The following is a 17032-nucleotide window of genomic DNA, read 5'->3' on the forward strand; positions in this document are numbered from 1 at the left end:
ACTTCCATTCAACACAGTGCTGGAAATCCTTGCTAGAGCAATTAGACAAGAAAGTGGAATTAAGGGCATCCAAATGGGGGCAGAAGAGATCAAATTCTCACTCTTTGCTGATGATATGACATTATATCTAGAAAGCCCCAAGGATTCAACCAAGACACTCCTGGAATTGATAACTGAATTCAGTGAAGTCTCAGGATACAAAATCAATACACACAAATCAGAGGCATTCACATAGGCCAATAACAGTCAAACTGAGAACCAAATCAAAGACTCAATACCCTTCACAATAGCAACAAAGAAAATAAAGTACCTAGGAATATATTTAACCAAGGAGGTAAAAGACCTCTCCAGGGAGAACTATGAAACATTAAGGAAGGAAATAGCAGAGGACGTAAACAGGTGGAAAACCATACCATGCTCGTGGGTCGACAGAATCAACATTGTTAAAATGTCTATACTACCCAAAGTGACCTACAGATTCAATGCAATCCCTATTAAAATACTAGCATCATTTTTCACAGATATAGAAAAAATAATTTTATGCTTCGTATGGAAACAGAGAAAACCCCATACAGCAAAAGCAATCCTAGGCAATAAGAACAAAATGGGAGGCATCAATTTACCAGACTTCAAACTATACTATTAGACTGTAGTAATCAAAACAGTTTCGTACTGGCACAAGAACAGGGCCATTGACCAGTGGAACAGAACTAAGAACCCAGATATAAAATCATCCTCATACAGCCATCTAATCTTTGACAAACCAGACAAAAATATACACTGGGGGAAAGAATCCTTATTCAATAAATGGTTCTGGGAAAACTGGACAGCCACATGTAGAATACTGAAACAGGATACACACCTTTCACCTCTCACAAAAATCAACTCACGCTGGGTAACAGACTTAAACCTAAGATGTGAAACTATTAGGATTCTACAAAAAAATGTTGGAAAAACTCTTATAGACAAAGGCCCAGGTAAAGAATTTATGAAGAAGACCTCAAAGGCAATCAAAGCTACAACAAAAATAAATAAATTGGACCAGATCAAATTAAAAAGCTTCTGCACAGCCAAAGAAACTGTCAAGAGAGCAAACAGACAACCCACAGAATAGGAGAAAATATTCGAATGTTACACATCCAATAAAAGGCTGATAACTAGAAGCTATATAGACCTCAGGAAAATCAGTAAGAAAAAAATCAAATAATCCTATCAAAAAGTGGGCAAAGGACATGAACACAAATTTTTCAAAAGAAGATAGAATGGACAACAAACATGAAAAAAATGCTCAATATGCTGAAATAAATTAAAAAAAAGAAAAAATGCTCACCATCTCTAATCATCAGGGAAATGCAAAATCAAAACCACAATGAGATTATCACTTATCTCCAGTGAGAATGGCCTTTATCAGAAAGTGCCAAAACAATAAATGTTGGTGTGGATGCGGAGAGATAGGAAAACTCATACACTGTTGGTGGGATTGCAAACTAGTTCAACCTCTGTGGAAAGCAATATGGAGATACCTTAAAGAGATACAAGTAGATCTACCATTTGATCCAGCAATCCCATACTGGGCATCTACCCAAAAGAACAAAAGACATTCTATAAAAAAAGACATCTGCACTCAAATGTTTACAGCAGCACAATTCACAACTGCAAAGATGTGGAAACAACCCAAGTGCCCATCAATACATGAGTGGATTAATAAAACAATGGCACATATATACACCACAGAGTACTATTTAGCTATAAGAAACAATAGTGATATAGCACCTCTTGTATATTCCTGGATAGAGTTGGAACCCATTCTATTAAGTGAAGTACCCCAAGAATGGAAAAATAAGCACCGCATGTACTGACCAGCAAATTGGTTTCACTGATCAACACCTAAGTGCACATACAGGAACAACATTTATCGGGTGTTGGGCAGATGGGAGGGGGTAGGAGGGGATGGGCATATACATAAATAGTGAGTCTGATGCGCACTGTAGGGGATGGACACACTTGAAGCTCTGACTTGGGGAGGGAGTATGGGGCAAGGGCAATATATGTAACCTAAACATTTGTACTCCCATAATATGGTGAAATAGAAAAAAGAAAAAAAAAAAAAAGGTCATGGTCCCTGTTTGGTAGTATGCTGCCAGCTGACCCACTATAGCTTTCTGAATCCTGGTGAAACCATTCCACCTGAGAAGTAAGCTCAGCAAATTGATGAGATACAGTGAAAACTACTATGCCTGCAGCTGGCACTGGTCAACAGAAAGGGCCCAATTCTTCTCTATGGCAACACCTGACTGCACATCACACAACAAACACTTCGAAAGTTGAATGAATTGGGCTCCAAAGTTTTGCCTCATCTGCCACATTCACCTGACCTCTCACCAAGCAAGTAACATTTCTTCAAGGATCTCGACAACTTTTTGCAGGGAAAAATGCTTTCATAATCAGTAGAATGGAGACAATGCTTTCCAGAGTTTGTTGAATCCCAAAGCATGGATTTTTATGCTACAGGAATAAACAAACTATTTCTCATTGGCAAAAATGTGATTGTAATGGTTCCTATTTTGATTAATAAAGATATGTTTGAGCCTAGTTATAATGATTCAAAATTCATGGGCCCAAAACCACATATACTTTTGCACCAACCTAATAAAATAACCAGAGAGGACTTAGAATAATATATTATTAGTCTCCTAGATGCATAGTAGGTATTCCTAATGATGGACAATGCAAAAGGGAAAGTATTCCATCAATTTTAACAACGTTGGGGCAGCAGTGCAATATACCAGTGACACTGACATAGCAACTGTATATAAATGAAGGAAACAAATGACTGATACAAATTTTAAAGACTTCTGTAAAGTTAGGGAAGAACCAACCTTGAGCTTTGGGTACACTATAGGGTGCACTAGACAGGTACTGTACCTGTTTCACAAATAAAAAGCTAGGAATTTATATTAATTGTTTATGTGCCCAAGTAAGTTAGGGTGGGTATCCTCTTTCCAACATACTCTTTTTACATTGTCCTGCAAGAAACGAGTGATACTACACATGCATGGGAAATGTGACTAGCATATCACTTCCCATGCAGGACACGTACCTACCTCTACCTGAAAGCCCATGGTGAATGGGCATGCCTGTGATCTACACCTTGATCCCTGTCCATTTGACTGGATCAAGCTAGTACCTGATAGCAAACAACAATCCAATTGATCAATGACTGCAATACATCTAAAAGCATTAATTTCTCCAGTTAAAACAAAGACTCTCAGATTGAATTTTTTAAAAAATATAGCAATGGGCTACACAAAAAATACAGGCCTTAAAAAAAAAGTAACACAATCAGAACTAGAGTATCAACTGATAACTACTTTGGAGAGTGATTTAGATATGTTGGTAGCTGAAGATGTACATACCTGCCACCCATAATTCCTCTATAAGGTGTATTTCCAGACCTCTAGCACACAGCTCAAGGAGGCAGACACAAGATAATCCATGTAGTATTGTCTTTTACAACAAAACAACCACCCCTAAAATTTCTATAAGTCAAAGAATGAGGAAAATGTGGTATAGTCAAACAACAGAACATAATTAGAATTAAACCAACCTAGCAATTAATATCAATAAAATAGAGAAATATGTATTAATATAGATAAATCCCTCAAAATAACAATGAACAAAAAAGTTTCAGACCCAAGTGTAATGTTTATTTCCTAAACAACACAAACAAAACTAATTCAAAAAATAAAAAAAACAAGGATGAAAAAGTACCAACTGGGCACACATGAACCAAACATGCAAAATTAATATTAAACACTTAAGTACCAAAAACTATACTAAATAAAAAGTGGAGAGAAATTCAATGACAAAGGAATAACTCTTCAGTAAGATGTATAGCTCCTGAGTCCAGGATGTGCACCTTAGAAATTAGCCCTCAAATTTTATGGGGAGAAAAATAATTGGACAGAAATAGAAGAAAAATCTATTACCACAATAGGTGATTTTAACATCTTTCCCCAAAACTCTAAAGTGAAATAAACAAAAGATCATACAGAAGATATGATCCAAACAAATAGCAAGTTTGATTTAATGGACATTACAGAAACCTGAACCCACCACATACACAAGATTAAACTTCTCAAGAACACATGGAACACATACAAAAACTGACAAAATATTCAGCTATAAAATTAATCTCAACCACTGAAGAATCAATACATATGGTCTATGTTCTCTAAATAAAACAAAAGTCAGAAGTCAATAATGAAAAGATTATAAAAAAAGAAAAAAATATGTTTAAAAACCTAAACACACATTTCTAAATAGCTCAATGGTCAAGAGAGAAGCCAAGAGGAAAACAAAAATTTCAGAGTAGCCAGTAGCCCAAGATCTACTTACATAATTTTTCTTCGATTCCTAGAAGCCCTCTTTAAATTATCATAATTCTTTTTTTTTTTGAGCTAGTTCGCATGGGTTTCTGTTCTTTGCAATTAAACAGGTCCTCCTTAGAACAAAATCCTAAGAGTATTTCTAAATCATTAGTGGATTTGGATGGTAATATACACTAAATTAAGCAAAGCTGCCAAACAGATAGATACCTAGAGCAAAATGAATCTTGATAAAGAACCTTGATAATGTAAGAAACTTCCCATAAAACATCTAGATATAAATACGGTAAGTACAAAAAAAAAAAAAAAGCCCAGCACAGGCTAGGATAGGAAAGAAACAATATAGAGTCAAGGATAGCAGACTCCTTGAAGTATCAGCTGGCCAAAAACTGAGCAAGCTAAGCAAGGACGGGGGATGGGAGAAATCAACATATTAGAACACACAAAAGGCAAAAAAATTATTTTTGCTATGATCAGCATAACTAAGACACAATCCAGCAATGGTCAAATTTGGGTTAGTTTTTCAAATGCATTTGGGGAAATTATAGAAACATTCAAAGCAGCAGGATAAAATGGTAACCATTTCTTATTCAAGTCACTGTTAACACATATGATCTCATTTATTCATTCCCATTATAGGGATAAGGATACCAAGACTTAGGAAGATTAAATAGGTTGCCCATAGTCACAAAGCTGGTAAGTAGCAGAGAAAGGACTTTATCCTAGTTTTATCAATATACAGGATAGTTCTGCCCTATTTTGCATGAGTGGAAGTCCTATCTGTTTAAGTAAAGGGAACTAGTGGGCTATGTACTCCCACAGCAACTCCATGGACCAAGAAGTTAGTAAGCCATCAGAAAAGGTCTGATATGGAATTGACAGGGATCAAGAAATATATATGAGGCCGGGCAGGCTCAGTGGCTCACGCCTGTAATCCTAGCACTCTGGGAGGCCGAGGCGGGGCGGACTGCTCAAGGTCAGGAGTTCGAAAGCAGCCTGAGCAAGAGCAAGACTCCCGTCTCTACTAAAAAAATAGAAAGAAATTAATTGGCCAACTAAAAATATATATAAAAAAATTAGCTGGGCATGGTGCTGCATGCCTGTAGTCCCAGCTACTTGGGAGGCTGAGGCAGAAGGATCGCTCCAGGAGTTTGAGGTTGCTGTGAGCTAGGTTGACACCATGGCACTGTAGCCCGGGCAACAACAGAGTAAGACTCTGTCTCAAAGAAGAAAGACAGAAAGAAAGACAGAAAGGGCCAGGCGTGGTGGCTCACGCCTGTAATCCTAGCACTCTGGGAGGCCGAGGCGGGCGGATTGCTCAAGGTCAGGAGTTCGAAACCAGCCTGAGCAAGAGCGAGACCCCCGTCTCTACTATAAATAGAAAGAAATTAATTGGCCAACTAATATATAGAGAAAAAATTAGCCGGGCATGGTGGCGCATGCCTGTAGTCCCAGCTACTCGGGAGGCTGAGGCAGGAGGATCACTTGAGCCCAGGAGTTTGAGGTTGCTGTGAGCTAGGCTGACGCCATGGCACTCACTCTAGCCTGGGCAACAAAGTGAGACTCTGTCTCAAAAAAAAAAAACAAAACAAAAAAACAAAAACAAAAGAAAGACAGACAGACAGAAAGAAAGACAGATATATGATATGGGGAGAGAGCATGGACTTTGGAGTCAGAAAGACCTGGGTTCACATTCCACCCTGGCCAGTTACTAGCTATAGGACATGACAGTTTCCCTTTCCTCACTTAGAAAATAGAAATAGAGTCTTCTTCATGGATACTACTGGCTCAGATTCAATGTGTTATGCCAGTAGAGAAAATGCCCTATAAATACAATTGTATTAAATATATTTACATTCTTCCACTACATGACACTGTATTCTTTTTAAGAGGAATCAGAAGAAAAGCTTCTTTCAAGATTCAATATTAGGAGTTAAGCATATACATGCATATACTTTTTGAAAATAATGAATACTATAATTAGGGTAAATGAGCAGGGCTGTCTCTCTGCACTGGTTAGTGCTAAATATAGTGTCTATTTCAAAGAAGTGTAAGCAGGTTTATATCGTCCACTTGGGGTATTAATGTCCCTTCTGATTTCATTTTACTGTTTCTATCATTTGCTCCTTAGCCCTCCCTGGCAGGCAGAATAATGCCCTCCAAAAGATGTCCATACCCTAATCCCCAGAACCTATGAATATGTTACCCTACCTGGCAAAGGAACTTTGCAGATGTGGTTAAGATTAGACTTTGAGGCCTGCACAGTGGCTCATGCCTGTAATTCTAACACTCTGGGAAGCCAAGGCGGATTGCCTGAGAGGGAGTGAGATGCCATCTCTACTAAAAATAGAAAAAATTAGTTGGGCATGGTAGCATGTGCTTGTAGTTTCAGTTCCTCCAAAGACTGAGGCCGGAGGATCGCCTGAGCCCATGAGTTCGAGGTTGCTGTGAGCTAGGCTGATGCCACCGCATTCTAGCCCAGGCAACGGAGCAAAACTCTGTCTCCATTAAAAAAAAAAAAAAAAAAAAGATTAGACTTTGAGATTGGGAGATTATCCTGGATTATCCAGGTAAACCCAATCTAATCACATGAATCCTTAAAAGTAGAAAAACTTTCCTATGTCAGAGAGACAAAGGAAGACCCAGGAACAATCAGAAAGGTGGGACATGAGACATGACCTACTGTTTGCTGGCTACGAAGATGGGGAAAGGAGGTCATGGGTCAAAATGTGAGTATGTGGATGGATTCTAGAAGCTGGGAAAAGCCCTCACATGACAGTCAGCAAGGAAACAGTGATCTCAGCCCTGCAGCTGCATAGAAATATAGTCTGCCAACAATCTGAATGAGTAAGGACTCTCCTGAAGGGAACTAAACACTGCTGAACCTTTGGTTTTAGCCCAGTGAGACACATCACACTTCTGAACTATAGAACAATAAGATAAATTCATGTTGTTTGAGCTGCTACATTTCTGGTTGTTTGTTATGGCAACAATAGAAAATTAACATACCCTCATTCTCTTATTTACCTTTAAAAAAAACTAAAAATGGCACATATAGATTTAAACTGCCTTCAAATTCTTTTTGAAACAAGAAGGAATCTGTAATCCTAGCACTCTGGGAGGCCAAGGTGGGTGGATTGCTCGAGGTCAGGAGTTTGAAACCAGCCTGAGCAAGAGCGAGACCCGTTTCTACTATAAATAGAAAGAAATTAACTGGCCAACTAATATATATAGAAAAAATTAGCCAGGCATGATGGTGCATGCCTGTAGTCCCGGCTACTTGGGAAGCTGAGGCAGGAGGATTGCTTGAGCCCAGGAGTTTGAGGTTGCTGTGAGCTAGGCAGACGTCACGCACTCACTTTAGCCTGGGCAACAAAGTAAGACCCTGTCTCAAAAAAAAAAAAAAAAAGAAAGAAAGAAAGAAAAAAGAAGGAATGAAGTGGTCAACGCACGCAGCCTACTCGGCAGAGCCTACCTAGTATACATTTATCATTTAGTGAGGGACTAACTCTTACTCTGTGTAGGCACCATCCTGCCTTCAGGGAGCTGGCCACAGCATGCAGCCATCAATATTCATTTCCCCCTTTCTCCCTCAGATTTGGCCAGAAACAGTAACTGTCACCTACATCTGAAAATGGGAACAACACTTTGAAGAGAGAACTGGAAGAAATCTAAAGCTACTTCATAGCTATGAAAAGCAAAACATCAGAAAAGGTGGGAGAAGGAAGAGCAAAGCCCGAGCCAGACCACCTTACAACCAAGAGCCCTTGGAGTCAGACAACCTTTGTTTGAGTCTTTATTTCCCCACTTACTAAAATGATTTGCCCCAAATGACATAGCTTGGTTTCTTCATCTGCAAAATGATAATCTGTACCTGCTGAAGGAGTAAAAGATAACAAGCCTTTGATATTGTGTAGGAATTATAAAAACTACGATTCCTCATGAGAATCTACTATACAGACATAGTGCCAAAAGCTAATGTGATGGAGAATTCCACACAAATTCAGCCTGGATATACCTTAGGGGTTACTTAAATAAAATCCCAAAAAGCAGAAATAAATAAATTAATTAATTTTTGAGACAGGGTCTCACTCTGTTATCCAGGCTGGAGTGTAGTGGCACAATTATGGCTCACAAAAAGCAGAAAATTTGATATTAGAAAAAGAATCAATTTTAGAAAAAAATAAGCAAAAAAGGCCCGTGACTGACTGTAGAAGAATATTATATTATCACTGTTACAAACAATAATTTTTAAAAATACAGATGTCCAGGACTCCCTGTAGAACTACTAAAACAGCATCTCTAAGGATGAGACTCAATGAGTTGAGAAACACCGCAGGAATTAAAAGGGGGTTACTACCTGTGTGAGATAGCAGAGAGAATCTAGGATTTTTTTTGCCAGACATTCCTTACTTTCAGGTGAAAAATAATAGCTAAAATGTAGAGTATTTTAAAACTTGCAAATATTCCAGGCTAATGAAATCAAGTAGGAAAAGTTTCATTGCAGAAAGCAGAGTTAGGAAGGGGACAAGGGAGGGCTGCATATGGCAGCATCTTTTGTAGCAAATGACACAGCCTCAGGGACTAAGGCTGAGCAGAGAATAACGAAGCAAGCACAGCTGGGTCAGAAGGAGAGGTGAAAAACAGCTGAGCTGGCAAAATTAGGTTCTGCCCAAATAAAACAGCAAAATGACTGGCTACTGCTAAAGGAGGAGAGCTGGGGAGATAAAACAAAGGAGGGGGGCAGCAGGGAAGATGCAGGAGAAAAGTAATTTCATGCTGGAGTAGGAATGGAATGGGACAAAAAGGACAAGAGCACTAAGAAGGAAGAGGGGCATTCTTTGAGAAGATTAGGAGGGAAGTTCACCAGGGGAGGTTATGAAAGGGCAAAAGGAATGAGAACATCAGCACCAACAGCCTCTCTGGTTCAATATAAAGTTTCAGGAGCAGGCACGGTGGCTCACGCGTGTAATCCTAGCACTCTGGGAGGCCAAGGCGGGCGGATTGCTCAAGGTCAGGAGTTCAAAACCAGCCTGAGCAACAGAGAGACCCCCGTCTCTACTATAAATAGAAAAAAATTAATTGGCCAACTAATATATACAGAAAAAATTAGCCAGGCATGGTGGTGCATGCCTGTAGTCCCAGCTACTCAGGAAGCTGAGGCAGCAGGAATGCTTGAAACCAGGAGTTTGAGGTTGCTGTGAGCTAGGATGATGCCACGGCACTCACTCTAGCCTGGGCAACAAAGTGAGACTCTGTCTCAAAAATAAATAAATAAATAAATAAAGTTTCAGGAGCAATACGAATATTAGGGGGAGGAAGTAGCAAATAAATTGGGTTAGGTATAGGAAACAGAAAAAAGCTAGTTCAAAATCTTGAAAGACTACCAATAATAATAAAGAAAAATGTAAGAATAATCAATCATCTAAATTCTAGATGACATTAAAAGGTATGTCTCAGATATGTTTCAACTCTCCTTTGATAAATGAAACAGCTAAAACACATCTAAAAACACGCAAAACTAAATAATACAGGAATGCATAAGTGATGCAACTATGAAGAAAAGCATGGGAAGATTAACATAATTCAGGCTAGAGGAAACCTAGTTAACAAGGAGTTGTAGTCCTTTAGTATGGGTGTTTATTATTTTTTAAAACTATTAAACTGTGCTTATATATTCTTTTATATGCATAATATATTTCATAATAAAAAGCTTTAATACAATCTTCTACATCTGAACTTCCCAGTTTGTTTTTCCACTGTTTTTTGAAGATAACTCTAACAAATCTGCTCATGAAATAAAATCATTAGTGTTTCTGGCAACAGATTTTGCAACAGCGAACTCCACCTCAAATCTAGCAAACCAAAATCTCTGGTGTTTGGGCCGCTGAATCTTTTTTTGAACAAAAATCCTGGTGATTCACAAGAATCCAAAGAAATTCATTTGAGTCTCCCATAGGAACAGCTCTTCCTTCTGTTAAAACTCTAAAGCTCTAGAGAAACTTATCCAATTCCTTCCCCAAACGCACTAGGATTTTGCTCCTCCCCTCTCTCTTGTATTTTCAACCTTTCAGAACCCGTCTTAAAATACACATCTACAGGCCCGGCGCGGTGGCTCACGCCTGTAATCCTAGCACTCTGGGAGACGGAGGCGGAGGCGGGTGGATTGCTCGAGGTCAGGAGTTCGAAACCAGCCTGAGCAAGAGCGAGACCCCCGTCTCTACTACAAATAGAAAGAAATTAATTGGCCAACTAATATATATATATAAAAATTAGCCGGGCATGGTGGCACATGCCTGTAGTCCCAGCTACTCGGGAGGCTGAGGCAGAAGGATTACTTGAGCCCAGGAGTTTGAGGTTGCTGTGAGCTAGGCTGACGCCACGGCACTCACTATAGCCTGGGCAACAAGCGAGACTCTGTCTCAAAAAAAAAAAAAAAAAATACACATCTACACCTACACACATGCATGTGAGTGCACACACACCAACACACCAACTGACCAAGTCTAAACTTCTCATTCTTTCCTTCCCTTTCACATTCAGTCTTCTATAAAATAGCCCACAATATGGCTCTACTTTTAATTTCCCAATATCTTTTTTTTAAACCTCCAATACTATTTGTGATATTGCTTAAATTTTAAAAAAAGAAAAAAAAAGTGGGAGGACCCTACAATATATTAATAGAAAGACCCATTTCACCAATACCAACTCTTGCAATAAAAAGCACACAATTCTACTCTCCTCCCCAGAAGTTACTGTGTTTTTTTTTTTGAGACAGAGTCTCGCTTTGTTGCCCAGGCTAGAGTGAGTGCCATGGCGTCAGCCTAGCTCACAGCAACCTCAAACTCTTGGGCTCAAGTGATCTTGCTGCCTCAGCCTCTCGAGTAGCTGGGACTACAGACATGTGCCACCATGCCGGGCTGATTTTTTCTATATATATTAGTTGGCCAATTAATTTTTTTCTATTTATAGTAGAGACGGGGTCTCGCTCTTGCTCAGGCTGGTTTTGAACTCCTGACCTTGAGCATCCGCCCGCCTTGGCCTCCCAGAGCACTAGGATTATAGGCGTGAGCCACCGCGCTATATGTAAAAATCCTTATTTTTAAAAAACATAAATGAAACTATACCTTACAGTTCTCCCCTTCATTCACCTCTCAATCCAACACTGTGGCAAAGCACTAATGCCTTCCTACCATTTTAACCAACAGTCCCTGACTTCTGCTGCATTTTACACTGGTGACCACTCCTTCCGTGGTATCTGTCTCCTCTGCAGACTCCCTGACACTATACTGTCAGTCTCTCTTCCACTCTGATTCTTCCTTCTTAGTCTCCTTTGCTGATAACTTTCTCAATCTGCCTCATGAACACTGATTCCTCACCATCACATCCAAGCTTTCTTCTTTGTCAATATTCATTCAATGAACAATCATCAGCTACTCCATTACAAGAGAACCGCACTGTCAATTCCCATTTGCCAATGGTTTTGCATGTGAAAGAACATTCCAAAATCATTGTCATCAAATAAACAAATGCTTGCATTTTTGGCATGATACGCAATTTGACTTTGCAACTAATTCAAATAGTATAATCAACAAGGCCCTATGTCAAAGCAAGAAGATGGGGATATAAATGGGAAAGAAAATGAACTCTCAGATAATAAGGACTCCATTATATGTTATTAGCTCCCAAATCTCTAACCCAGGTCACTCTCTCCTGAGCTGCAAACATTAACTTCCAACCACATACCAGACATTCTCCCTTGCCCACCCCAGCAAATGCCTACTCATTCGAATTTTAGCTCAAACATCACCTAGCACCTCCCCCAAGGCCCCACCACTAATCTATTAAAAATCTGTGAAATGAATGGCCTATATTTAGACCTAAAAGGAAATCAAAGGTCTTCTTAACAAGAAAAATTATTTAAAATACAAGTGGAATAGGAAGGCAGGGGAGGGAAACAGAATGAGGGAAGAGAGGAGGGGACCAGTATGAACCAACAGGGAGTGATGGGGTTTGTTGCCATCTTAAAAGAATGCAAAAATAGGAGTTGGCCAGGTGACAAAGAGTAACTTTTCCTTTTTTTCTTTTTTTTTTGAGGGAGGGTAGGGCCAAGAAGGGACATTTAGATAGAAGAATACAACCAGGTTTGTGCCTTTGCATGCCTGGTTGAGAGGCAAGGAGGGATAATAATGAGGTTAAAATGGTAGGCAGATGCAAGAATTTTAGGAACAACAATTACTATAGGTTTATCATAATTTTTCTCTCCCTCTATGCATGATAATTATGTGGTATTGGCCATTCTTGTTAAAAAAACCACTTTCCACAAAGTATCTAGGTTTAAACGACACATTTCCCTAAATGTTTTTTCTGAAACAAGACACTACCAAGCAAAAAATTTAAAGCTAAATTTTAACTGCATTTAGCCTTAGAGTAAGAAAATAATTCAATAGTACTATCATCATGTAAAAGTTTCAAAAATCTCTTCTATGAAAGAGGGAACTCTGGGCCAGACGAGGTGGCTCATGCCTGTAAACCTAGCACTCTGGGATGCCAAGGCGGGCAAATTGCTCCAGGTCAGGAGTTTGCAACCAGCCTGAGCAAGAGCGAGACCCAGTCTCTACTATAAATAGAAATAAATTAATTGGCCAACTATTATATATATAGAAAAAATCAGCCGTGCATGGTGGGGCATGCCTGTAGTCCCAGCTATTGGGAGGCAGAGACAGGAGGATTGCTTGAGCCCAGGAGTTTAAGGTTGCTGTGAGCTAGGCTGTCGCCATGGCACTCACTCTAAGCCTGGGCAACAAAGTGAGACTCTGTCTCAAAAAAAAAAAAAAAAAAGAGGGAACTCTGAAAAGGAAAAATGTGCATGGTTCCTTTCCCTCGGGAAATCAAAGTACTTTCACATTTATCTTCATTTTATCTCACATACTACTGAGAGAAGGAAAGCTAAGAATGTTTTATAGGAAAAAGAAAATGTAAGTGATTTCCTTCATTCAAAGATATATGTTTTTCACACCATGATTTTCTAGAAAAATCAATATGAATCTCATACTATTGATTTAATATCATCTTTTTGGGGTGGAGGGCCACATTGAGCATACCTTACAACTATGGGTATACTTTGAATAAGGAAATACGGCAAAGGATTTTGTCCAAAGTCAAAAAAGTGGCAGAACTGGGCTACAAAAAATTCTGTCAACTTGTTAATATATATAAACAGGAATATAGTGGCCTGATTCCTTGTTCATTAATTTGATATATAGGATCTACCTTTTACTAGGCTCTTCTTCAAACAGAGCCATACAAAACACTTTTTCTGCCTTCAAGAAGTATATAATCAAATACAGATGCCTACACAAGCATCTATAAAACAAAATAGTCTAGGATTAATATCATAAGAATGATACAAAGTAAGAAACATAAATCCAGAAAAGGAGTACTCACTTCCAGCCAGAACACCAGAAAAATCCTGACACATAACAAGAATTGAATGTATGTTGACTCTGAAGGCATTATGGAAGACCTGGATAAGACTTGGAACAACTTACAGAATTTCCACAGGGAGAGATTGCGGTGGAAGGCACTCTAAGCAGAGAAAGTAGCAGAGCCCAGGAAAAAACACAGAAAGCAGCCACTGGGCCTCAATAGCAGAGAAGCAAGGTGGGGAATAGTGGGAAAGAAGGCTAGAAATGTAGATAGGGACTAAAATACAGAGTTCATTGAAGGTTAAATTAAAAACTGTGAGCAAGCAGAGGAGCAGCCTTCTGACATTCATGTTTCAGGAAGATTAAACTGACAGAAAACCACACTGGCTGAACTGGAGTGGTGAGAAAGTACTGCTGTATACACTTTAGTGTCAAGTATTCAGTGCCTGAACTGTCTTAACAGCAGCAAGGGCAAGCAAAGGAGTGTCTTCCCTTGGAACTGCATGGGGACTGTTTTTGGATGAGGGCATATTCCAAGAAAATGGAGCACCATCTTGTGAACAATATCTGTAGCCCTCCTACTCCATGCACAATAATACATTTCTCTCCAATCTCATTTTTACAGCCTAAATCCAATTTTGTCAGGTCTGAGAACCCTCCTTCCTTCTTTCAAATATACCTCAGCATTTTTTAAAGTTTATAAATTTGCTACCAAACATTTGCAAAACACTGCTTTACCCAGGATTTTAAATAGAAAACCATCTAGTTTCCACACACACACACACACACACCAAAAAACCTTTCTGAAAACCCATATTTATAGCAGAAAGTTTTTCTTTCAGACAGCAATCAACATGCTTCTTTAGTTACTTATAGAACCTGCTACATCATTAGTGCAACAACAAGCTGCTTACATTTCCAAAGTTGTGCAAAGGGTCCAAAGTTATGCAAGAGTTACCACTGAAATCAGACTCTGGTATATTAATAGTTTTAAAACCTTAACAAGCCTTAGGTTTATTATTAGATTCAAAGTAATGCCAAAATTACAGTTATTAAAAATATTTTACAATGACTTTGTTTAATTTTCTTAGAAATATACCAGGATGTCACTTAAGTTGGAATAATTCAATTTCTTTCCATTTCAAATGGGCATGAGATCACCTGAAAATCAGCAGTTGTGACACAGGACTTGACATATCTAAAAAAAAATTAGCGTCCTCAACATACACACATATGCATACACCCAGAGCACTGAACGGCCTTGCATTACTATCAAATAATGCCAGTTTACACATGGCAAAAGTCAACAGAACTCTTTAATAACCTCGAAAGAGATTCTCCAGCCATCAAGTAATGAGATGTGTCTTATCCTGAATCGGGAGCTGAGAATGTTCAAATAAAACAATATATATACATATACACACATATATATATTGTTTTTTTAAGATTTCCTTCTCTCCTCAGCTGGCTGTCCCACACCAGGAAAGCGCCTTGCCCAGGCCTTGGCAGAAGCGTGCAGGTCGGAGGTGGGATTGGTCAGGAAGACCCCGGTCCATCACCTTCTGCTCTCCTCAGCCTCCCCCTTTCTTTCTGGGGAGCCGCGAGGAGAACCAAGGTGAGGGGCCCTGCAGGTGGGGTGCAGTCATCTGAGTCGGGCTCTGACGGTCCTGGGCTGTCCCTCCTGTCCCACACTTCCCGGATCGGGCGTCGCAAACGGCTGCCGTGGCCCTCAGCTGCAGGCAGGGCTGGCCGGGTCGGGGGCCGCGGACCAGGCCTGGCCAGGCCGCGGCCGCTCGCAGTGCCCACGTCACCAGCTCCAGCACTGCGGAAATGGAGCGGCGCGGCCGGGAGGGAGCGCCGGGCGGAGTCCGCGCCCGCGCCCCTGCCCGACGCCGTTTGCCCCTCAGCCCCGTCCCAGGGGCCCCCGACACCCGCTTAGCCGCGCCCTAGGCCCTCACCTGTGTCGCCGATGATGATGTACTTGAAGAGATAGGCGTACGCCATGGCCGCGGCCGCTCAGTGCCAGGGCACACGGCTCCTCCTCCTGCTACTGCTCCTCCTCCGCGCCCCTCACCCCCGCGCTGCTCAGCCTCGAAACGCCAGGCCCCGCCCGCCGCCGCCGCTGCCGCTGTCAGCCACCGGGAGTGAGGGGCCAGGAGGAAGCCAGACAAACTGACACCAGCGGAGCCGAGAAAGACAAGAACCCGGCCGAGCCCAGCCGAACAATAACAGCCGCCGCTGCGCCTCCGCCCCGCCTCCGCGCCGACCCGGAAGTGCTGCGGCCGCCGGCGCCGCCGGAGGAAAGGGGAGGAGCCCCGCACGCCGGCCGCGCCCTGCCGGCCGGAGCCCCGCCCCGCCCCGCCGGAGCCCCGCCCCTCGCCGAGCGGGCCGCGCCCCGTCGGCCCTGGCGGCCCGGAGCTGGGCGTGGCCGGGCGCGGTCGTTCCGGCACGTTTGAGCTGGGGAGCCCGGCGCCGGGAGACAGTGGGGGAGGGGAGGGGAGGGGCGCGGTCGGTCCTGTCACCGCCCGGCGTGCGGGCGCCGGGGCCTTCCGCCCTGCGGTGGGGCTGCGGGGCGTGCGGTGGGAAGGCGGGGGCGGCGTTCGGTGCGGGGGGGGGGGCCGTCCTGGGCTCGTGAGAAGGTGTTTGACAATGCGGGAGCCACAAGGGGCTGGGTGGGGAGCTATGGTACTTCTGTGTTTGGCGACCGGGCCTTGGTGAAAGTGGAAGTATTTGCAAACTGGAAAGTGTAAGTCCGGGCCTGTGAAGGCAGTCACGGTGTGCCGCACGGTGGAATACTGCGCTGCTCTTAAAGGAAAAGGATGCCTGACTTAAGCTAAGAAAAAAAAAAAGGGCGATTTTGTGTAAAAATATTATTTATGTGTTATGTCTTATGCAGCAATGATACATACCATATATAAGATATAAATTGTTTATGTATGTTTACACATACATTATATCTTAAATAAATGGTTTTTTGCCATGCGTAAAAAGCAGGAACACACTTAAATACCCATATGTGCATAATCAATCTGAAAGAAAACACAACTGGTATTAAGGGAGGGGAGGGGAAGGAACGGGATTGAAAGGAATCTACTTTTCCCTGAATTTTCTTTCTTTTTTTTTTTTTTGCATAGTTTGACATTTTTTGCAGCGTTCATCAATTGCCTATTAAAAATACTGTTCAAAGGAAACACAAAGTGACTGTCCAACTAATAT

The 17032-nt window shown here is 41.3% G+C and overlaps 1 protein-coding gene across 1 annotated transcript in view; it reads right to left on the bottom strand.

Moving 5' to 3' along the window:
* Positions 1-16110, bottom strand: part of RAB2A (RAB2A, member RAS oncogene family) — a 108791-nt gene extending 92681 nt beyond the window's left edge. The window contains exon 1 of the mRNA XM_012738648.3: positions 15775-16110. Coding sequence (XP_012594102.1) covers positions 15775-15820 — 46 coding nt within the window. The 5' untranslated portion in view covers positions 15821-16110. The remainder of the gene's footprint in view (positions 1-15774) is intronic.
* Between the last annotated feature and the right edge of the window lie 922 nt (positions 16111-17032).

The sequence above is a fragment of the Microcebus murinus genome, chromosome 7 (genome assembly GCF_040939455.1).
Source record: "Microcebus murinus isolate Inina chromosome 7, M.murinus_Inina_mat1.0, whole genome shotgun sequence".
NCBI classification, from domain to species: Eukaryota; Metazoa; Chordata; class Mammalia; order Primates; family Cheirogaleidae; genus Microcebus; species Microcebus murinus.